Here is a 23,849-nt window from a genome sequence, read left to right as displayed (position 1 = left end):
ATGGCTAAGGGGGTCGGCTACGGGGGTGGTTGCGTTTAATATATGTAAACTCGGTCGCGTATGTATGTATGTAGCGCGCGCCGAGCGCGGGCTATACCTATGTACACATCGGCCGACCGCCGTGGGGCCGGGCTTCGTTCGTTGAATGCGGTTTAATATTAATGGGAACTGATGATAAGCAGCGCAAACAAGCGTCGAGTCTCCCGGGAGAGATCTGCCTTCTGTTACCCCGGGTGCAGTGGGGCTTGTACCACGCGTACACACCGACGTCAACGACGCCGCCGCGCCGGGGAAGAGACCGGGGAGAGACCGACGTCGGCGTCCTCTCCGTCGACGTACCCGGCTCGACCAGCCCTTGGCTGCCGAGGGCACACACGATCGTCTTCCGGATCGGGGGGCACCCTGGTCGTTTGCGCGCCGACCACTCCACATCGTTACTCTGGGAGCCGACATTTTACCGGTTTCGTTGGACCTCGTTAAAAAGTTGCAACCGACAGACTTTCGTGCGAAATGCTGCCGTTTTTTTAAAAGCACGCCGCGTCATTGGATATGATCGACGTCACGGCACACTGTCTGCGAGCTGATTTCTATCAGGCTGTCGAGAAAGCATCTAAACAGATTCGATCTAGCAATTTTTCTAAAATTAGAGTCTCAGTTTGAGGCGAGAGATGAGAAATTGTGACAGAAATTCTGTTTGCTTCGCTTTGGACACTTTTGAATCCTCAAGTGACTCATTCAAGCACGATGTAATGAGACCCCTTTTTTAATGATACCTTTTCTACCTAACGAGCTACATTTACCATGGTCAAGTTGATTAATTCTTTGTATATTAATGGGTTACTCCTGCAGAAGACTAAATAAATAATGTTTCTTTCTGACAAAAATAATATTCTCAAGTTTATAGAAAATATACGTCAAAAAATACGTCAGAGTCTGATAACTGAATCGTGGATCTTCGTGCGAAATGAAAATGTTCTGCCCAAATTGTACATAACGGAAGTTCAATAAAAATATATTTCGTCTCTTAATAGTTACAATAAAACTAAAACAATATATGAACCTTCTTAAATTCTTCCAATATCTTCGTCCTATATCTAACTTAGCAATTTTTGCCATAAATGTATAAAATTCGCGGTCTATCGACGACACCTTCGGAACTTCGTACAATCTTGATTTTTATCCATTTTCAACGAAATAGACGATAAGAGGCAATTTTGACGAGAAAAACGAAGAAACAATTACTTCGATGGAGACTCAAATGAAGACAATCTCGCACAGATGCGTGCGAACGGAGGGGTAGGGGCCACGTTCGTCGGTACTTACTTTGCGAGGTAACGTCCCTGGCTCTCTCCATGTCTGTCAAGTGTTCCCCAGGTGCGGTTGTTTCTCTCTTTCTCTCTCTCTCTCTCTTTCTCTCTTCAAGCAAACCCACCCCTTCCGAAGCTCTGCGGAGGCGAGGCTCTCCGCGGCCCCGCGATTGTGCACGCTAACCTATTCGGTTTCGGCGCGAGTGTTTGCTCGGCAAATTAGAAAACGATCGGCGATCGGCTAGCCGAAGGGAGACGGACCCCGGGGGCGAGTCGAACGTGGGGTGACCCTGCGACGACCACGTTACGCCGAGCTGTGCCGAATTGCTCGCTAATACGTTGTAAATTCCGGGGGCATTTGTTAACGCGCTCATCGTATTAGGACGCGGATGTTTGGCGGCCGATCCGGGCGGGGGCGGTCTTGGATCGGGGGTGGTTCGCGGGAAATTGCGATTTGGGGTCGGTTCGGTTTGATTGGAACATCCCGATCGCGATTATTTAACCATTTGCGGACCGGATTTTTAAACTGTTCAGAATATTTACCTCGGTGAACCGGATTGTGTACCGAAAATTTAAATATTAGGAAAAATAAACAAACCTTGATATTTCGTTGTTTACATAATCGAATCACATGCTTGGAAATTCTGTATAGTTCTAGCGTCATCGATATAAAATTCTAGACAATTTTTCCACGAATGTTATGAAAATAAGAAAACTATTTTTAATATAGTAATAAATTTTATAGACGTAGTTTGTAATAACATCTTTACTTGTCGTTTTCAAAAGTGAATAATTAGCGGCTGTTTTTCGCACCGCAAAAGAGAATTCTTTGTAACGTCATTGGAGCTGATTGTTCCAAAGTCAATTCAACAATCCAATCATTTTCAACGAAAGTACTCGTCCGATTTTGGCAAATAACATCAGCAGTCGATGCAATAAATTTACTTTCCATTAACGTTGCAACGAACTAAATGACCAGTGAACAGTTTATGCTTCATATATCGATATGTTACGGAGAGAAATTCTTGCGGATTATTGTATTAAAGCTACACACGATACTTGCAAAAGAAGCCTTATTGTCTGAGCGATCGTATAACAACTGCAATGTTCACCCAGGTATGTCGGATGGTCTAATGTTTCTCTACTGGGTGACACTGTCGTTATTTCCGGCAACTTTTCATTCGTTAATATTGCATATTTTCGCCTGCGTTTAATACGTTTGTTCCACGGGTCCATTTGATTCGCACTCATTTCTCGTTTGCTGTTATACTTGAAGATTCATATTCTGAACTTCGCAATCTCCGCCCTCGGTCTCATAGTTTGCCTGGGAGTCGTAAACTCCACCCTCGCTCTTAATAATTGCTCCTGCTGACAGTGCCGGTATTGTATATTATCTGAGCCTGACTAAATGGCCCCGAACTTGGATAAAAGAGTCGCGGAGTGTTCCTCCGAATGCGAACCAGTGCCTCTGCGGTTCTGCGCCTATAAATATTCTGATGTATAGATTTTTGAAAGAAAAAGAGAACATAATTGTTAAGAATCCAATGTATAGCAACGTCGCAATCTATCGATTATTACCATCGTACAGATCATGGTGATTATTCCCCTATAGGAGAAGCGGTGACCGTTGCTCGCGCGTTTTGTCTAAAGTCTGTAACCGTGCATCGAGAACGTAGCACATAATAAAGATTCTTTATCACTTACCTTTTCTTCCACTGAATATTTAACAATAATAGCAAGAGAAGAACATGTTTGAATTGTACGGTAATGATGAAAGTGTCCCCGTTAAATCGTATAAAAGTAAATCACTCGCAGCATTTACGCCACACAGTGAACAGGAGAAAAAAGTTCGTCGGTCAAGAAGCTCGAATAAGTTCGATAAAATGTTGATTCAGCTGGGCGTCTAATAGAATCCTTAATAGAATCAACAATTTTTGTTTGACTCCAGTCATCCACGGTCTACTTACAACAGGAGACTAGCACCAGCCACACGGAACAACCAGCCAGCCGAGAACTTGTCCTCATATTTGCCTCGTTCCTCCGGAATCTGGAGGCAGCACTCTCACTCCTCATTAACTGCAAATATCAACACGGAGACTCCCTCTCGAACAAGATACGAAGACACCACATGCTCCGTTCCCTCGCTACTCCACACAATTACTATAATTGCTTCAAATCGTGATCAACTCGGCTCCTCTACAAACACCCCCTAAATGCCCCAATAAAAACGTCCGTTCGAGAAAGAGAGAGAGAGAGAGAGAGAGAGAGAGAGAGAGAGAGAGAGCAGCTCGTTCTCCCCCTTTCCCGACTTTGGAAACATCGATCGACTTAGCGGACTTTCTGACCTTCTTCTTGCATTTTGTAGACCCGAACCAGGCACCGCGAAACTCCATTTTTTAATCAGGACAAATAAATTCGTTGAATATTGGTCGCGGGGGAATAAACGTTACTACGAAGAGACCGACAATAAGATACGTTTCCCCTAAAAAACGAAATACTTCCCGCGAGCAGAGACCACCTTCTGGCACCTCTTAATTCAACCGACGCTAATTAAAGCCGCTCTGTCCAACCGCTCCGATAAAAATCGTGGATCTCGATTGAAGCGAGTTTCGGAGACACCGGCGGCGAGACAAGCGTTTCCGCTGAAAAATCTGCGAACGAATGGAATATTCCTCGCAAGCAACAAGAAGTGCGCGTCTCTCAATTATTCGGATGTTGATTAAAGCAGCGGCGACCGGCGACGTTTCGGGGGGAAAATTCGCGGATTAGGTAATTTTGCACGGCAAGGGCGAAGTCAATGGCGGCGCGGGCTGGCAAATGGAGCATCGTCGGCTAATTTGCGGCCGGGCGATGATCGGCGTCGACGCGATACGTCTCGTTCGCGCGGATATTCTCGTCGGCCAGGCCGGAAGCCGCAACGAGAAACACAAAGCCCGTTTCTGTAGTAGGTGAGGAACGAGGGAAATGGCGTGGCGAGAAACGCGGCGGCGGAGGAGGAGGAGGCTGAGAGCGGCGGAGAGCGGCGCGGCCAGGCGGCTGGGAATAGGGATTCCATTATTTAACCGAGGTAGTTTAGGCGAGTATTAGGGGTTTGAGTTTATGACACCCCTCGGCTGTCCGGATTGCCTATTAATACGATATGAGCCTCGCTCTACGGCCGCGCCTCCGCTCGCATCATCGCGCCCCGGCGAACCTACACCCAGAGCACGAATTTTTTTATCGCAACGACGTTCCGTATGAATGCGAAAATTTTCTTTCCCCCGGCGCTATGCTATGCGAAACGAAGCGAACCGTTGGCGAAGCGCTGCGGAACACTGCGAAGCACTGGGAATCAACCCTCGGCCGGGCATCAGCCCCCTTTCTCGCCCGGCCGATATCTTTATTGCCTGTTTTCATTCCAGACAATCTCGCACGGTAATTTATCCGCGCGCACTTCTCGCTACGCTGTTACCCCGCCTTTTATTTGCACGCAGAATTCGACCGGCTACCGTGCCCCACCACCGAGCCCGTCATATAGAAGCCTCGAATCAACCCCTTCGCCTCGGTGCCCGGCAATGCGACGAGCTACCACGATCACAATTATCGTGCCGCGGCCCGAATTGATCTTTTTCGTGTTTCCGTTCCGGCTGCGCGGTGATTTATCTTGTTTCTGTTACGGATTTTCGGCGTTTGTAATTGCTCCGCGCCCTTGTTTTTACCGAAAGCGGTCGACTCCGGTAATAATGCAATTTTTTGTTAGATTTCTGGCACGTTGTTCCGCGCTCGATCGTGTCTCAAATGCTCGAACACCATTCGAAACGCGATAACATTTTCGGAACTGTACTCTAAACGACTTGAATTTTTTGGAGATCTCGAGGTTCCGATAAAATTGTCAATAGGCATATATGTTACCGCGATCAACGAAACGTTCATTATTTTGTTATGATCCAAAGTAATAGCAAAATTGAAGAAAAGTATTTTAGTGTACTCTAACATCTTCAAACAATGCAAGTCCACTTTGTCCAGGTTGAAAAAAGTTGTTGCGTTAAAAATGGTGTTCGAATACTTTTCTCCACGGTTCGTAGACTGCGGATCTTTATGTAAAACATGAACTACTTTCCTCTTTTACTGTTTTCAGCGGGTTCCGTGTAGCAGAGTAAAATTACAGCCACTCGTTTTGGCCGTGGGTGCATAAAATCCGCGGGCTAATAATTACCGGGGAAGTTCGCAGTACATACGTGGAAAATGCAGAAGTTTGTCCTTCCGCCAACACGTTAATTGCTAATAATGAAATATTCCGACTAGACCGTTTTAAAACTGATGGAGGATTAATGTTTGTCAACGAACTTCCATCAATGATGTAGGGCGGCGAACGATTTTTTAAACTGGGCATTGTGCGGAGGAAAAAAAGTACTCGCGGGCGGCACGATTTCGTTTGAATATTGACTCGGCAAATCGATTTCAATTTCAACCACCGAAATTTCGCAATTCGGCGAAACATTACATGTAAATAAAGCTTCCTGCGATATGAAGTTTGTTGTATGATGACGAAGTGATTATAAAACGGTTTCATCCACCAAACGATAACCGTCTCGTATCGATAGCGGACTGCGGATTTTACACGAGATCAACGTTTTTTTAAAGCAGTTGTAAGAAGATTCTTTTTTTCGTTTAATAACCCGTTGCACTACGATTTTTTTTACACCTACGTCGGTTAGTATTTCTTCATTCTTGATAATTTCTTTGATAAAACGGTACAATTTTTGTTCCTTGTACGTCTTTATTTACTTTCGTTTTTAAACTCGAGAAGGATTCCTAGATAACAGAAATATCAAATTTTGTTTAGATACAGAAGAAATGAACAACAATCATATTTAGTAGATCATGTACGAAATTTTCATCACTCGTCTGATGCGTTATTCTGTTGCAAGAGGTTATTAATTGTCTAAGCTGCGCAAGTTCGATGTACAACGTTCAAGATTCTGTTCCGAGTTCGAGCAAAGACAGAAGTATCGTTTACGTCGTATCGATTTTACATTCGCAGCGCGCACAAGGAATCACTTTTCATTCGGACGACCGAAGGACTTCGACGCAGAAAAATCTGCGAAATTTCATCGGCTACAATTTTGCTAAAAATCAGACTTGAATTTCATCTTCGCTGGCACCGGCAGCAGGTGCACCGCGTACAGTCTGTCCACGGTGCCAAAAATCATCTCGGCCAGCGACGCGATAATTAGCGCGGCGGAGGACTCGTTCGGAGCGTAATTTCTGAAATTCCTTGAGAACACCGAATCCGACGAGCGCGGTCATAAGCGCGGCTGCTCGGGTTTCATCCGCGTGGGTTCAATTCCAACCCGCCCCCGCATTGAATCGACAAACTTGCGCAGTTTCTTTCAGCGACTCCGCCAACCAAGAAAAAGCGAGAAAGTGGGAGAAGGAGAGGGAGAAGGAGAGAAAGAAAGAGAGAGAGAATGAGAAAAAGAGAGAGAGAAAGAAAGAGCGAGAAAGGATAACGAGAAGCAGGATCGAAAGGTTACGGATTCCTCGGGTAACGAGGCCGGCCGCGACGCGAACTTCAACGTAAACGTTTAAAACAGCGCACCGCGAGAAGTTTGCCTGGCGGCTTATATCCGCGTACAAATTGCCTTTCGCTTAGGAGCTAATTAAGAGGCAGTCGCCGGGGAACGGTTCCGACGCCGCGTTCCAGCGCAAAATATCTCTTAAACCGGCGAACGTGTCCTGACCCCTGGTCCTCGAGAACTCTCGCGGAGCCCGACCCCACGCTGCGACTCACCTATACAGACCCCAGGACCGAGTAATCGTTACGATGTACCCGTAGTAGACAGATAAGAGCATCGACTGCTTCCGCCTCGATCTGCTTCTCCCCCTCCAGTTCCTCCTCTTCCCTGCCCCTCTCCCCGACCTGGTGCAACCTTCCAGAAAGCGCAGAGTCCTCCAGGATTCCCCGGAGTCGACTTATCCGCGTATATTCCTAAAGCGGTGATCCTCGATGAACCGTGACCGGGCCCGGATCTCCCATAGTTTCTAGCAGACCTGCATCCCAGCCGTAACGAAGATACCTTCGATTTAAGAGTTACGAGCGCCCGGACGTTTAGAGGAGACGAGACCCGAATGTCGTCGACAGCCGTCGTCGATGTTCTCTGCGAGAATCTTTTGATGCCAAGGCTGTGCGAGATGCGGCGCTTTTATGGTTCTCGGGTGGACTAGACCAGCTGTGGGAGGGGATGACGCTGACAACTGTTGTTGCAGTCGGTTTTTCATTGCTCCAGTGCGGACTCGAGTGTCTTCGACAGCTTTCGCAGTTGATGCTTTTGATGTTGATGTTACGAGACGTGGGTCTTTTGATTAGGCAAAACAATTTAAATTTTAACCACCGAATAAGGAAAAAATTGTAGCCGATGAAATTTCGCAGATTTTTCTGCGTCGAAGTACTTTGGTCGTCCGAATGAAAAGTGATTCCTTTTTATTTCGGCGAAATATTACATGTCAATAAAGCTTCCTGCAATATGAAGTTTGCTGTACGATAACGGTAATAGTAATAATTATAAAACGGTTTCATCCACCAAACGTGGATCTTTACGTCTACAGATTGAAACGTCTTTTATAGTTTTGAGGTAAGATTGAGAAGACGGCGAGGGATGATAAGTAATCGTTGCCGTAGTCGATCAAGTTGGTCGCGAGTTGCATCAGCTTTTAGGGTTCCCGTGTCTACACCGGGGATCTTCGTGTAGACTGGGGTTTCTTAACCCTTAAGTATCTTAAGGCAGATTTCTACCCCACGCGTAATATTTGTGTTCATAACTCTCCGACGCTATTGCTGCTTCTCATTCGTGCACCGTGTAATCTCGGTAACGTTCGCGATCTCGCAGTACGTAGACGTATTTCGTTCGAAGATATATTCGTCTCTCATTTGTCCTAAAACAATGATTTCTAAATACAAAGTCTGAGCATTCTAAACAGCCGAAAACTCCTTCAAGGTTAAGAATATTTTATAAAATTTAAAGGGATAAAGAATTTTGTTCGTCTACTGGAAGGATAGCTGTTGGTTACAGCGATGTAAAATTCCTGTCGATTTTGGTTAATACAAACAATTCTCAATAACGCGTACTGTCAATTCATAAAAATCGTCAAGCATCCGATTGTCCGAAACTCGATATTCGCTAGAACTTTTCGGGAACGCATACAGTAAATTCTCTCTAATTGACGCACAGACTGTACACTAAAATGGACAGTTTTGGGAAGAGGAGACATGATTATTCGAGTCTTCGAGTCTCGTTTTTTTACCTTGACAATCAGTGACTATAAAAACGAGCCGTATCTCCTTGTAATAATCGTATCTCATTTTCTCATATTGTCCATTTTTTCGTGTACAATCTGAGTGTCAATTGGAGAGAATTTACTGTACACTAATGTCTCGCTAACTGACGCTCAGATCGCCCACAAAAGTGGACAATTTGGGAAGAGAAGACACGATTATTCGAGCCTTGCAGTTCGTTTTTATAGTTCTTGACAATTCGTAACTATGAAAACGAACCGCAAGGCTCGAATGAAGGTTCGCATCTCCTTTTCCCAAATTATCCATTTTCGTGTACAATCTGAGCGTCAATCGGAGAGAATTCACTGCACTTCGTTCGACATTCCGTCGAACGTTAAATCATACATTCGCGACCGGGTTCGATTCTGCGAGACATTCGAGCACGGCGGTCCCGCAAGCACGGTCACGGTTAATCATCGAGCGCCAAGAATTCGATTAAGAATCCGGTGTTTGTCGCCGGCGTAACGAACGAGCCCGACAACGGGCTTAAGAGGTAGAAGAGGATGTCAAACGTTCAGTCATACGAATTCAGCGTGGCGCTCCTCGAAAATAGGATACAATAACAATTCGGTGTCCCTAAATATTCACGAGGGCCGAGGAATCGCGCCGAGCAGCTGATTCCCGAGGGGTTGGACACGGTTCGGCGTGGGCCGCGCGAAAGAAACGGCATGGAAAAGTAGTCGGAAATCGTAAAGTGCTCGACACCTCGGCCCTCCTGGACAAATAAGACGCCGAGTGGAGAAGACGGAGCGGCGACGACAACCGTCGGCGACGACTGGGGAACAGCGACAGACGAAGAGGAAGCAGAGAACGAAGGAGAGAGAGAAAGAGAAAGAAAGAGGGAGAGAGAGAGAGAAAGAGAGAGAGAGAGAGAGAGAGAGAGAGAGAGAGAGAGAGAGAGAGAGTCCTCGACAATTCTGCGGTACGCTTACACCACGGCATTCAACCGGGTTCGAAGTGCTCGGGTGCAGGAGGTTTCGGTGGCTCCATTCAGCTGAAAGAGGACGATGACGAGGGGAGAACGGGGGTGGGCGGGCACCGACAGGGGCGTGGGGGACAGCTAAATAATAATTCTCACTTAACTAACTCGGTTAACTAGCTTCGCCGTGGCTAATAATAAAGGCGTCGTCGTCGGTGGGATCTCCGGGTGACGGGACGGGAGGATCGTTTTCAGAGGGCACCACGACACGTCGTCGGCGAAGATGGCAGCGGGACGCGCGGGGGCGGTGCGGATCGCGGAGGTCTGAAGTCAATTTGTCGGAGAATGCGTTGGGAACACGTGCGCCGAGCCGAGCAGAGCCGAGCTGGCTCGACGCGCGACACGTCCCTCGATCTTCGGCCGAAAAACTCGACGAGACCCGGACTACCAGGAAAAAGCGGGACAATTAAGCCGGGCCTAGACCCGCAGTCTCCGACCGACCGGGATTTCCAGGAGCCCGAGACATGTGTGCGCTCGAGGAAGGTCGTTCGCTTTTCTGCTGCTGCTGCTGTTACTGGTGCAGCAGTTGATGTCTGGGAAAAATTGGGAAATTAGAAGCCTCTCCGGCACATCGTGAAGAAATGAGAATCATCGGGCGACGGAGTTTAAGGCCGACGCTCGGAGTAAATGCAAACGAGCCGGGGTAATGCTTCTCGAGAAAAAAGACGGGAAGCAGAGAGGACTTCGAGGAGCGGACGGATTTGAATTGCATAGTTCTCTAAATGCTTCGGCTCTTCGACGACCGGCGGGCTCCTCCTATCGACGGATACGACTCGTTTCTTGGAAGCTGGGATTTTTCGGAATGGCCGGAGACGGGGCGCAGGTGCTGCGAAAAGGATAACGATGATCCTTGCTTGATGTATCTGCATGTTCAAGCTGGCTGGTGCTAGAATGTTGGGTAGACTTTCCTCGCAAGATTGATTGCATCGAAAAGAAATTAATATTCTTTAACATACAGTTGTTGATCTTCGAACCGTTCTAGCCGCGCGAAGACCAATCGCGTGGCGGTCCACTTTGGTTAATTTTAAAGAATTAATCCTCTAAACCTGTCTATGGTACTCTAACTTGAAATCTAATTGTGTCTTCTAAAGAAAAAAACTGGGAGAACGCCTGGTCAAACCAGCAGTCTATCTTGTCTCGCGTTTAAAAGGCGAAGTCTCTAAACCTGGCCGAAATACCGTAATTTAAAGTCTAGCAGCGTCACCTAAAGGAAAGCTAGGCACGACACGTAGTCCAACGAACAGCTTGTCTGATCTTTGAAAGGTGAAGTCCCTAAACCCAACTACAGCATCCTGAAATGAAATCTAGCTACGACAAGTAACTACGAATAATAACTGGGAACAACCAGGTCCATCCAGAGCAAACCCACTTCAAGTCTACTCATTGAGCGTCGAACCAGATTTGCATGGATCCTCCAACAGTTCCAGCAAACAGACTCTGAAGTCTGTCACTACGAACCTGTCTGCATTTTAACTTTAGGACCAGCGTGTAGAGACGGCTGGAAGTGCCTAGGAGTTCTAGAAGCTAAAGACGTCGTGGGGTATTTTTGATTGTTCGGGGGCGGGGGGAGGCAGGAAAAAAGGTGTAGCCGCCCTCGATTTCTCTGGTCCATGGTTCGGAGATCGGGGGCGACCTTTCGGTCGACCGGGGTTGCTCCGCAGCCCGCCACTACGTAGGTATCCACTTATAAACACGACCCTACTTACTCTTTCCGTAGTCCTGGCCTCGTAGGACTCGCGTCAGAGCGGTAAAAGGGTAGATAGATACACGGCACGGTATTAGTAGGTATTAGGTGTTGGCCTGGGAAAGGCTGCACATGCTTGCGAGGAATCCCATCCCTCCTGCGAGTTCGGATAATTCTTTAAGTGCTTCCTTTCCCCCTTCGCGCCTCCTCCGATCTCGCCGCTCTTACCCGGGGGCCGATCCTCGGTCTCTCGACCTACCATCGCAACCCCCTCCGCCCCCGGTCCTCCTACACCCCCGGCTTCCTCGGTCCTACCCCCTTGCGACCACCCATCAGACCGATGTGCTCGCGGTACTACTACTTCAGGATCTATAATACCGGGGTATCTATCCCTCTCCCTTCCTACACCCCTCGGTCTCTCGCTCTCCTTTTTTCGCCGAGGTCGTCGTTTGTCGGCCCGGCTAGCTGGGATCCTCCCCACCAGACGGCTTTTACCAATTTTACGTGTGTACAGCTCCGATTCGGCTTTACCCGGCCGCGTATACACCTTCGACTGACACCCACTTAATCTTCTTAACGCGAAGTTAAGCGTTCGCCGGGCGACGCGATGCGTCGACTTTAATGCATTCGATAATCGGATAGGCTCGAGTGGACGCCTAACGTGCGAGCTGATGCGCCGTGGATTAATTATCTATCGGAACGAGCGGCCGGGAAAGTTGGCGAGCGCGGAGCGAGCGATTCACGGCGAGAGCAGGCCGTGCCGAAGAAATCGGCGCGGCCGCCCGAGCGAGGATTGATAGGTGCCTGTTGACGATTCATTGCGAGGCAATTGGCGGTTCTGTTAACGAGGAATCGGGCGACGTCTTAATGGGTATTGTCTTCCGGGTGGAGCGGCTCTAATGAAAATTATACGGGTCCGTTTAATTACGGGATGGCGGAATGTTAGGTGAAAAGAGGTCGCAACTCCTGATGTAGTTCATCGTCTATGCAGGCGATGCTAAAGATTCTTTTTGCGGCAGCCATAAAATTAATTAATCGATGACCCGGCTCTTTGGACTATTAAATCAGGCTTCCGTGGCCGGGGAATAATTAACCCCGCTGGTCGTGTTCGTGACGAACAGTGTTATTAATGTAGCGCGCGGGTTTTATTGAATTTTCTTGAAACAGAAAGCGGACCGTTCTATTTTTACGTATCACGATCTGCATCGAATTTGAAAAATTGGAGAAGAATTGTGCTTCGAGTTGGCAAATCGGCAGATGAAAATTGGAATAGGACCGGTATCGATGGATCGAAGGATCCAGGCGATCGATAGGAGTAGTCCGACGATTCCGGTGCGTCGAGGACGCTCGATCGTCGGTTTTCGCATGAAATCGCGCCGACAATCCCGTCGATTTACGTATTCCCATTGCGGGCCGCGTCGCAGGCATAAATAGAGCGTTACTTTCGCAATTTGAAACGGTGAGTTTCATAATTAGAATAATATTGCCGCACACGAGACTCGTAATTTCCGTAACGCGGCGCAGTCGAGCGGCGCCGTAGCCGGTAAATGACGTAATTATCGCTGAATGAGCGGGCGTATCGCACAGAGGCTCGCGCGCGCGGAGCAAAATTACTTCGCAACACCTAGTTTTCCGCTCGGAAGTCCCTTGTATCCGGCCTGACTGTTTTGCCGGTGTGTCGTTCGGGAGCACGAGCGGACCGAGCGTGGGCGAGCACGCGCGCGCGCGCGTACAAAATAATCCTGCAGGGAACACGGCCGGCATTTTGTTCGCCCGACGTGCGAATGCATCCTCGACTTCCTCGATGAGGACACCTAGGAGCCCATTAACCTGCCGGGGAGCTGTTAACCGGCAAGACGAGTTAATTCGTCACTCGTGATACCTGTTACTTTTTCGTCAACTGTCCACTTTTTTCTAAACGGAAGCGAGCAGAATGACGAGACACTTTTCAAATTGAACCGAAACATTTGTTCCGGTGTTATCGACACCCTAAGAGTCTCAAATTCCTCGAAGATCGTAGAAATTACGACGAGATTTATCAATCGTGACGACTGTCATCAATTTCTTGATTTTACAGTGTCCTGGCATCACTGTTGGCACAAACCGCGATGTTCTTGCGTTGACAGATCTAAAGTTCTTGTTTGATTAATTTCATTGGCTCGACTTTATGCACGGACGTGTTATTTCATACTAATCTTATCATCGTGGTCGAACCATCAGTGTTTTTCCTATTTTTCTCTACATTCGTAAAGATCGACCTTCGAGCTCCAACATTTTCAAAGATCAAAGAACAAATTTCTTTATCGAAGCAGATGTTTAATAGATCGAATCGTACAATTTTTCAGAGACAGCGCAGCCAGTGCAGTTGAAAGGAGCGCGCGCTCGGAAAGTCAACGAACCGTTCGAACATGGCCGAACATCTGGACGAAATTAACCCCACACTTCCGCGGACAGTGTTGGAAAGACGTCCGGCGTGTCCTTCAAGGTCCCCGGCAAGCGATTCCCTAACATCGGACCGGGCGATCCATCGAGCGAAACGTCGAGGCACCGGGAACTCGCGCGGCGCTCAACTTCACCGGCGCCCATTACGAATGAATGTTTAAAAACCGGGAAGGCCGGCCTCGAAATTTCCAGTCCAGCGAAACTTTTACATTCAAACTTGCCTCGGAAGCGACCGCCGTCGGAAAAAAGTTCGGGAATGAAACAGCGGCGCGCGAGTTGGCGAGCGAGAGGACGGTGGGAAGCGGGAGAATGTTTAAAATTCGCCGCGTTCGTGGCGGAATAGAAAAAAAAAACAAACAAAAGAACCGGACAAAACGATGGAAAAGAAATCGGGTGTGGACCGCTAATTCAGTCGTCTGATCAAAGACAATCGCCGGCGGAGGGCACTGGCGACGCGAACAATGGTCGGCATGGTGGTGAAAAGCGGTGGCGAGTGGAAACGTAACCGGTGAAAAGCCTCGAAATCCGCGACGTCGGATTTATAGGTAATTATTTTTCTCGAGCTGTATAGGTGCTCGGGTGCGGGGGTCGGTCGGTCGAGGGGTTTGCGGACGTGTTCCGTCAAGCGAATATCTCCGGGAGCCACCCTGGGCGTGGAAACTAAAGCCTGATCATGTCGCGGATGTACATTTTCTACGGGATCGTATTCAGGGAACGACGCGCGCCGAGATGCGACGGGGGGGATGCGAGCTGATACACAACCGCGAGGTGGTGCGAGGGGCGCGGGAGGGTGGCGCGAAAGGGTGTATAACGCGACAATTGTCGGATGCGAGAATTCGCGCGAATCGCGCGCGGCTCTCTTAGCTAGCCCGTGTACGGGGATCCTCCGTGAGGCCGAGCGGAACGTTGGAGGATGAGGAGGAGAAGGATGAGCGGAAGATACGTTCGGTAGAAAGAGGAAAGAGAGAGAGAGAGAGTGAGAGAGGGGGGAGCAAGAGAGGGAAGAAGAGAGACAGTTGGAGAGAAAGAGAGAGGGGATCGGTGGACGACGGTGAGGGCGAGAGTTTGTATAGATACATCCCTGCGGCGGTGGTTTGTAATATTATGATAACCCTCCCTGGCTGCCTGGCTGCCTCACCCCTACCCGCGTTTCCCTCCAACGCGTCCCAGGCTGCGCGGCCACCCTCTTTCAGCGGCCATGTTGCCGGGAAATATGATTATTGTTATTATTTGCACCCTCCTTCGACCGCATCCTCCTGACTCCTCACCTCCTCGTGGCAATCCTCTCATCCTGCCGTTCTGTTCTCTCCCTGTTTCTCTCTTTCTTTCGCTACACCATCGTTCGCTGCGATACCAGCAGCCACCCTCCGCCTGCTCTCTTCCTCCCTGGCCCCGCGCCGCCCCCGGACCGGCGCTTTCTCTTTCTCCGTTCGCCCTCTATTCTCTCTCTGCGCACCCTGCCCGGCCGCGCGCGCGTCCTCTTCACTCATCCCTCGATCAAACTCGATTTCTCTCCTCCCGCTCTCCTCGCGCTCTCCGTCTCCGGCTCCTCGGAAGCGGCGTCGAGCGGCGCGGTGCGGCGCGGAGGCTCTTCTTCCGCTCGACGAATTGAGAGGAAACGAACGAGAACAGGTCCGAAGCAACCACCCGTCAACAGAGCTTCTCGCTTTATCGTGCCGTTCCTCTCTATTCGCTCCTTCTCCTCTAGCCTCGCCGCTCTATCAGCCTTCTCTGCTCCCCCTCCCCCTCCAAACCACCCGCCCGCGCACCACCAAGTCGTCTCTGTTCCGCGGTCGCTTGCAAAACTTTACGATGCGAAATGCCATCTCCGCGTCGCACTTTTCAACCACCCCCGCAACCCCCGTCGGTCTCTGTCGGTCGTTCCCGTGCCTGGTTTCAGCTCGTTTTTTTTTCTCGAGCGATCCGCCTTTTATTTTTCACCGACCACCCTCCTACGCCTTTCGCCCCCGTCGGCCTTTCTCTCGCTACGCGCGCAGTTCATCCGCAACTCGTCCCTGCGGAAACGTTTCATCGACCGAGACCATCGTTCCTCTCCTTCCTCTCTCCTTTTCTCATTCTCCTCCGGGCGATTTTTTTTCACCCCGGAAGAACTTTCCTCGCGTGACTAATATTGAGAAGCGCCCGACCCGATAAACTTCCCTCCGCTTTCCTCTTTCTTTTTCTTCTCCGCCGCTAGGAATTAAGGTGACCGGTTTTAAACGCCGTCGGTAACGTCTTCGGTAAACAGCGTTTCCGTCGGTGGTCGGAAAAAAGTACGAGGAGACCGGTCATCAAACTTAAATATCCCTGGCAAGTTCTCCGTTTCTCCTCGTCACGGGCCACGAGTAAATTCGCCTAATCGCGTTACCCGAGTCGACCCTCTCTCTCTCTCTCTCTCTCTCTCTCTCTCTCTCTCTCTCTCTCTCCACTCGCCGCTCAGCCCCGTCGCTCTCCATAACCGCGGGAGCGTTAAGTGTAACTAGAACCGCGGCGTGACGTAAGGAACGTGGAAATAAACGAACAACGCGGGGATGGAGAAAGGCGGTTCTAAAGAGAGAGGGGTGCACGGAGACGACGGGGAAACGCGCGGGGGCGGCAAAGAAAGGAAAAAGAAGGGCGCGAGTTGTAGGTGGCGGCGGTCTCGGTCTCGTAGCAGACTCGCGAGAGTCGTGGTAATAAATGGGCAACACGAGCGCTTATAAGGGGTAGGTAATCTAAAGCTTTCGAGGCGGCAGCGCGGCGGGGAACGTCACGAGAAAGCGAGTAAGGTGGAGAGGTTTCACCGAGGGGGTGAAGCTTTCGGAGGAGCCGGAAGAGAGGCCGGAGGGGGGTGGCTCGAAGAGGGTGGCGTGTAGGATGAGAAGAACCGGCTGTAGGAGGAGACCGTCGAGGAAGGGGGATAAGGGTGGTTACGGTGAGGGTGTGAGATAAGGTATAAGGTGGGTAAGATGGCGGACAATTTGCCGCTCGACTACTCTTGCCCGCACCCCTCCCTCGACGATTCCACCCCCACCCACTCTGGCCTATGTACCGGGTAATAGATGTTCCTCCTTCGCGACCAACAGAGAAACGTTGAACGCGCGCGCAAGCAACCCTCTCCTCCTCCTCCTCCTCCTCCTCCTCCTCGTTCTCCTGTACCCTCCCTCCCTCGCCAGCTCGCTTCCTTCGTTTCTCTTTCTCTCTCTAGTGTCTCCAGGTATTCTATCCGTCCTTTTCGACAATATCGCGCGAGGGGAGCGAGTACATACACACGCGACGATGAAGAGAGAATCACGCGTGCACGCGAGTGCGACGCGAACATGCTGGAAAGTTGCGACCGCGCTGCTACCCCCCCATTCGAAGCCGGGTACGCGGTATTCACGTCCGCGGTACGTAGGTATTTTAAACGCTCTCCACACCGTCACCTGCCGCCGCCACTGTTCGCCCCACTCCCCGTACCGGCGCTCCCACCCCCGCCCGACCGCCGGCCTACCCGCCAGACCGCACCAGCATGCTCTCTCTTAGCATTCCATCCGCCATCTTCTCACTTAATAAAATAATTACCCCAGGCCAATTAAGCGCCCCCCGCCCCACCCAGCCGCGCCAACCCCTCTCGCTCACTCTCTCTCATCCGTAAATTACCCTACCCGCGAGCAACCCGCGTGCTACTCGCCTAGCAAAAGTCCCGCGACCTTCTTCTTCGTCCCGTCTACTCCTTTTTCTTCTACCTCGTGTTCTCGAATCCCTCGATTTTTCAACGTTTCCAGAAATTTCGCCCGGATTATGGTCTCACCCTGTCCAGAGGGTCTGGCGTATCATGCTGTTGCTTTGATAAGCTTTTAAACCAGCACGAGTCCCCCGAGCTCCATTTTTGCTCGTACCATTGTTTAACGGCTCTCCGCGAATTTTTTTGCAGCAGACCGAGGGGTTGGGATCCGATGCGCGCGCGTGATAATGCATTTTATATTTATGCGCCGGCGAAAATTTAGCGTGAAACGACGGTGTATTGCTCGTCAGCACGGAAAATAATTTATTGATTTCCGATAACGGTGTTTTATCTTTCGCATAAATATAATGGGGAACGTACCTGGCGGACCAGGTGCGTTGCCCCTGGGTGGCCCGCTCTTGGCTCGTAAAGTTTTAGTTTTAGGGGTGAGGATGAACGTCGACCAAGAATTTTAGTCTGGAGAGAGGATTAGTCATCCCCCGTCTCCCACGCACAATCTTGAACAACGCAATAGTTTCTTTGATATTATGTGAAATGATTTTGAGATGCTTGGGGACTGATTAGAAGGGAGAAACATGTGTGGGAGTTCAAGTTGTGGGAAAATGGAACATCCCCTAATACGAGCTAAACCGAAGATCTCTAAGGTGTATACTGAGCGACATCTGTGACTTATTTTCGGACTTAGCGGTGTTTTCGACTGCAGATTATGAATTGAAAGAACCAGGGAGATTTTATATTTATATATTTTTGTTTGATTTTGGGCTATTCTTAATCATTAAAAGTATCATTTACACGGGGATGTAATTATTTGATTGAAAGGCTGAGAATTATAAATATTTCTATTAGAAATTAAAAGTATAACTTTTCACGAGCCCAAACTGGATTTTAAATTCCCTGCAAAGATACAATTCTGAAGAATATTTTTGTATTACGAGCTTGAATTTATATTTCAGTACCTGTGAAGACAATCGTGATAAAAGACAGTAGCGCCATCTACCAAACGATGTTATACTAACAGCCACTGCAAACTTGAGTATTTTGCCGTGGATGGCGCCACAAGTTCGCTTTTCAATTTCATGTATGCATGCAAATGTAATGGCACGATATTTCGACAAAAGGCTTAATAATAAATTGTTATTAGACTGTATCGACTCAGAAATTTGTATTGAAAATTTTTACACTCGTAAGAATAGTAATTAATCATAATCTACGTGTTTTTTAAAACAATTTAAGTCATACTTACATTGACGGCTTCAGTTCGGTATCAAAATGTCTGCCGTGTCGTTGCTTCGTCGTGTCATCGTGAAACAAATTGCTGATTTTTCTGGTATAAACGCAACGGTGTCATGTTACGTGCCGAAGAGATATAAATATAAGTTGATAGATCTTCCTAAGCCAGATGAACCTGGCAAATCTTACAGAAGAATCGTCCACTATAAAGATGAGTACACGGTAGAGCCTTTGGAGGTTACACACTTGGCGGGCAGAGATCCAAATACAGGTAAGAGAGAATCAAGCTTTCATTTTTTATTGCTTTATGATTAGCTGTCAACACTTAATAAGGTTCTGGCTGTATTATATGTCCTTCACTGGCGTTAATTTCCATTAAATTGGGCACTTTAACTTGCGCTCATTAAACGCATAAGTGCCGTCTGCCGATGGCAACGCCATTTCATGGCAGCGGCAACTAAATAAATGTCTCGTATGACGGGAGCAATTTGAATATAAAAATACTAAACCTAATTGTAAACAACATTTAAGGTGCATAAGTTTAATTGTGTTTTCTGTTTGTGCAATAATCATGTGTCTATGTATATTAAACCTTTGAAAATCGAGAACGTAACTAATACGATTAGAAAACCTCTGAGAAGCTAACGAAAAATAACTCAGACCTTTATACAGTATAAAAATAAAAATGCTAACGACATGATACATTTCTAAAACAGGTAGAGTAATAGCCAAGGGCATCGGTGGAGGCCTCAAGCACAAGTATCATTGGATACACTGGATTAGGAATGGACCGAAAGATTTGAACGAGCCGCCAAGAATAGACAAAGTCCTGGCTGTCTTCAAAGATGGATGTAGGACATCGTTCGTGGCCCTGGTCGGCAGTGGCACGGAATTGAGGTACATTCTAGCCACTGAGAACATGAAAGTGGGTGACCAAATCAAAACCCACATGGGCATACCTCGAAACCCAGTCAGAGCAATGGAGGGGGATGCTTATCCATTAGGGGCATTACCGGTTGGAACAATAGTCCACTGCATAGAAAAGTATCCTGGAGTGGGTGGTTTTTATGTCCACGCCGCAGGAGGCTATGGAACGATCATGGCAAGGGACGGAAACGATCGCATGATTGTTAAATTGCCTAGCAAGAAACAGTTTAGTCTTCATAACACCTGTATGGCGACGGTAGGGAGGCTGTCGAATATTCAACACGGGTCGACGCCGGTTGGCAGCCCACAAAAGATGAGAGAGCTTGGTAATCGACCTAGAAGTGGATTAAAGCAAAAGAAGACTGGCAGATTCGGACGGAAGATCCGGAAACTGCCTCCAACTCGCAAGATCGATCCTTCACAGATCAAAGTTATAAAGGAAGTGATCGAATTGAACTACGACAAGCTGTATTCAAGTATCTAAACCAAAGATGAACGCATGTAGAATAAATGGATCCTTTATTGTACAGGTTTTATTGTTATCGTCACACGTTCCTGGACGATACCTCTAAATCATTGACTCTTTCCGTAGTCTCCCTTGAATTCCTTGGATTCCGCACATAAAGTCGCTCGCGACCTCACAAGAACCACGAGCCCGCCATCGATCTCTTCTCATTGTCATCATCAGTCTTTTCAGTCGTTCAGAGACCTTTATTGTAATACACCGTTTCTACGTTCGGATGGCTCGAGCGTATCTGCTCCTGCACTTCCGATTCCAATTCCTTTACCGAAATGGGAACCCGTTGGATAAATATTGCACAGCATAGGGGTGTGGCGAAAGTTAGGCACACTCCACAAATTGCAACCTGTATGGGCATCGCGGCCCATCGGGCGTTGCGTAACATTTGTCGCCGGTCCAAATAATTCATTACCAGAGGCGCCAATACTGCAAGTCAAACGAAATGAAATGCACATTAATTACCATCGATCACTGTCGGGAATACTTAACCCTGGAAAGACTTCTGGAACGAATCAACGCGTCGATCTCGCACCTTTTGCTCATGAAAATCGGAAGAGCTGCCTTTCTTGAACAGCACATGATTCCCAAAGATACTAATTAAACCTTGAAGAGATATGTCTCTTCAGGGTTCGACAAATTTCCAAGTAATCAGTCCGAAGTTAATTATATTGATCAACCAGAAGTCAGCCCAGGGAAAGCAAAAATGGAATCGTACCCATGCTCGGCGAAGCCATAAGGATTCGCGAGAAGGTCACAGCATTAATAGCCTTCAAAGCAGTGTATCTGCTATTGCCAACCTTCACGCCGTCCTCCGTCTGCAGTTCGATGCCATCTCGAAGCTCCGAAATCCTCATGATGGGGATGTTCACACCATTGGCAGAAGCCACCGCTGCCAACGGGACTAGTCGACCCACAAGTGGTGGCGCACTACGACAAAGTCGATTCAGAGATAGGGCAGTCAACACCGCACTTCCTGTTGCAATCATATAGCTCTGGAGGATAGTGTTCGTAGGAATCGGGCTGGATCCGCTGCGGTTCGTGTAATTGACTATGGCGTTGAACGACTGGTTAACCCACTGCCAGGTAATCACATGTGCCGTTGTCCTGTAGAATAATAAATGAAGCGAAACGTGTTAGAATTGATTAGGCCTCGTGTACCCCAACCCGCTCTGCAACCACGTTTCCACGAACAACAATCACACCTTGCGGTTTCCCCCCTAGAAATGTGTGCATCGTGGATCGATCGATCTTGTACAGTTACTCTATGAAATAGTACCCCTTCACTTTTATCCTCGGAAACGTGACCGTAAGCTCGATTAATTAGCCGCACGAGCGCGTTGCGATTTTGTAACTAGCCCAACGGGGTGAAAGGTCTCGACTGCTCTTATCGTATCAGCTGCTCGCTGTTCAAGGTCGGCGCACGATAATTTAGTAAGAGACGGCCGTATCGCAACACATACGCACTTGTAGAACGTCATCATGCACCCAGTTATCATCATGTTCATCGGCACCTGGGCGCTCATACGACCGATCAGCAGCATTTTCTCCCCAGTGTCCGGGTGGAATGCGCTGTCGTAAAGGTACTTGGAGTTCCATAGCTCGTCCTCTGTGATACCCAGCTGCTGCAGGCTGCTACCTTTTCTGTGGAAGCGATAAAGTCCGAATAAGCGCTCTCTCTCTCTCTCTCTCTCTCTCTCTCTCTCTCTCTTCACTAAAGAAATATGAAATATTGATGTACCAAATTTCGTCATTGTTAAGTTGCACATGCGATAGTGCAATTGTTTGTAGCTTTTGAAAGATAGAATTTCGTGGTTTCTGTTTGCTGTTCGAAATTGCTATCGACGAATTTTTCTGTCAGCTTCTTGAAAATATTACAGCACTACAAATCTCTGTGTTCGAATGTCTAAAAGAATGTAAGAATGCCGGTCTCTTGATAGAAGATTCAATGAGATTTTACAGATTCTTTGTTCCCTGGTCCGACATCTCGTTGCATTAGATTTGTAGAAATAACGCGATACTTTCTATCTAACGCGACGAGCAAACGATGCTTCAGCCAAAAGCTCAAACCTTTTTACAATGAAAACACAGATTCGATGGAGAACTATGAAGGAATGAAAATTCACCGGTAACTTAGCAACGCACTACGCCGCAGAGAGATGTAAATTGCGAAGATGCGAAGAACAGATGGTGACAGTAAACGTGTCGATTGATTACCTGTACTTGGTGACGACTTGCCGAGCAGTCTCGAGCTGCCCGCTGCTTGCAAACAGGTTCAAAGGGTTGGTAACCGAAAGAAAGTGCAACGCCCTTCCCCGATAGGTGTTCTGGTCCCAATAGGGTTTCTCGATGTCGATTCGTTGCACGTCATCATTGCTACCCGACATCTTGTTCGTCCTTTCCTATAACCAGTTTCGTCCCCTACCTACGGCTCTCGTCTAGCATACCCTACCACTGCCACGAATCCCACCACTTTGTTACCGGTTCTTTGTAGGTGCAGCAACGGCCGATGACGTTGATGATACCTGCCGGCGTGGTCCTCGCGGCAGGAAGCGTGCAACGTTGTTACGTTCCTCGTCGCAGACTAATCGTTGTCCCCGGCGTTCGGACCGTCTTTCAATCGATGCGGTCGTTTCTCTCGCTCCCCGTGACCTTTCGATCTGTCCGCTTCGTCAGACTCCCTCTTCCCTTTAACCCCTGCGGAACTCCATCGATAATACGCACGCGTGCGCAACCGACACCCGTGCGACTAGCTCCGTCCATTCATCGGCTCCTGGCGCTTCGATGATAAGTCTGCAATGGAAAGTGATGGGTAATCCGAGTAGATATAGGAGCTGGACAAAATCGGAACGGATGATGAGAAACTGTCGATTAGGGGATGACGTTTTTCTTAGTTGCTTCGGCTCGAGTAAACAGGAGATCTTCGACATTATTTCCTTGGCAGTTCGACTGCGGCTACTTGGGCTGCGAGTGTATATTGTTTTTTCGAGCAATAGTGGATGGAATTCTTTGAACTCTATCTTTATTTTAATTCTGTTAAGGGATGATATCTTTGGTAGACACTTTAGCTTGTTTTCTTGGAGACAGTGGAACGTTTTCAATATTATTTTCTTGTTTGTCCAAGTTTAGCTACTTCGACAGTCTGTTTCTATTTTAGTCGTCTTTATTTTTGTTAAATCGAATCCAGCTGCAGGATTTCCTTCGACGCCGACTCGTTAGGGATGCAAGGGCAGCGGACACTTAGCCTTGTGCCGGATGTCTAAAGATAGATTGTTTGCTTATGTAACACGTGTATCGATCGGGTAAACTAGACTGGGGTGGTTTCAACCCTTGGTCGACTTGCGCGATGCTCCACCAGATGGCGACGCTCGAATTTTTATTTCATCGTTCTAAAAATTTTTATAATAATTCCATGGCCTACTTGAGCGAACGTAGATCGTATTCTTTGAGATTATCCAACGATTGTGTCACTGGATTATGCAACACTGTACACTTATGGTTATACGATAGTTGCCATATGATATACTGGTCTCCTGGTTGCCTTATCTTCCGATGTTAAATGACCTGAAATTCTCAAGATCCCTTTCCCCGGTATTTGTCATCTTTTACGGAGGGATCAAAATAATTTAATTAACGAAATTGTGATGCTTTGTTTCCGTTCCAGTGAACCGTGCATCCCACGATAAAATATTTTCGAACATAGTATACAAATAACTCGAGGAACTTGCTTGTTATGCACAAT

The 23,849-nt window shown here is 48.2% G+C and overlaps 2 protein-coding genes across 2 annotated transcripts; one reads left to right on the top strand and one right to left on the bottom strand.

Annotated features, from left to right (window-relative positions):
- The first annotated feature begins 18,668 nt into the window (after positions 1 to 18,668).
- mRpL2 (mitochondrial ribosomal protein L2) lies at positions 18,669 to 20,117 on the top strand. Its single transcript, XM_033484526.2, has 2 exons — positions 18,669 to 18,934; positions 19,380 to 20,117. Exons 1-2 carry the CDS (start codon positions 18,703 to 18,705, stop codon positions 20,072 to 20,074), a joined length of 927 nt encoding a protein of 308 aa, XP_033340417.2. The 5' UTR covers positions 18,669 to 18,702; the 3' UTR covers positions 20,075 to 20,117.
- Sfxn1-3 (Sideroflexin-1-3) lies at positions 20,093 to 22,771 on the bottom strand. Its single transcript, XM_033484514.2, has 5 exons — positions 22,589 to 22,771; positions 22,325 to 22,509; positions 21,575 to 21,751; positions 20,826 to 21,214; positions 20,093 to 20,536 (listed from the first exon to the last, which is right to left on the bottom strand). Exons 2-5 carry the CDS (start codon positions 22,492 to 22,494, stop codon positions 20,292 to 20,294), a joined length of 981 nt encoding a protein of 326 aa, XP_033340405.2. The 5' UTR covers positions 22,495 to 22,509; positions 22,589 to 22,771; the 3' UTR covers positions 20,093 to 20,291.
- Between the last annotated feature and the right edge of the window lie 1,078 nt (positions 22,772 to 23,849).

Source organism: Megalopta genalis, chromosome 15, assembly GCF_051020955.1.
Source record: "Megalopta genalis isolate 19385.01 chromosome 15, iyMegGena1_principal, whole genome shotgun sequence".
Classification (NCBI taxonomy): Eukaryota; Metazoa; Arthropoda; class Insecta; order Hymenoptera; family Halictidae; genus Megalopta; species Megalopta genalis.
This window is presented reverse-complemented; position numbering and strand designations above follow the sequence as displayed.

Excerpts from the sequence above, each read along its gene's own strand:
- mRpL2 (XM_033484526.2), top strand. The coding sequence starts at position 18,703 with ATGTCTGCCGTGTCGTTGCTTCGTCGTGTCATCGTGAAACAAATTGCT. Across the intron at positions 18,935-19,379 it reads GGGCAGAGATCCAAATACAG|GTAGAGTAATAGCCAAGGGC; the intron begins GTAAGAGAGAAT and ends TTTCTAAAACAG.
- Sfxn1-3 (XM_033484514.2), bottom strand. The coding sequence starts at position 22,494 with ATGTCGGGTAGCAATGATGACGTGCAACGAATCGACATCGAGAAACCC. Across the intron at positions 21,752-22,324 it reads CAAGTCGTCACCAAGTACAG|AAAAGGTAGCAGCCTGCAGC; the intron begins GTAATCAATCGA and ends TCGCTTCCACAG. Across the intron at positions 20,537-20,825 it reads TATGGCTTCGCCGAGCATGG|TATTGGCGCCTCTGGTAATG; the intron begins GTACGATTCCAT and ends TTTGACTTGCAG.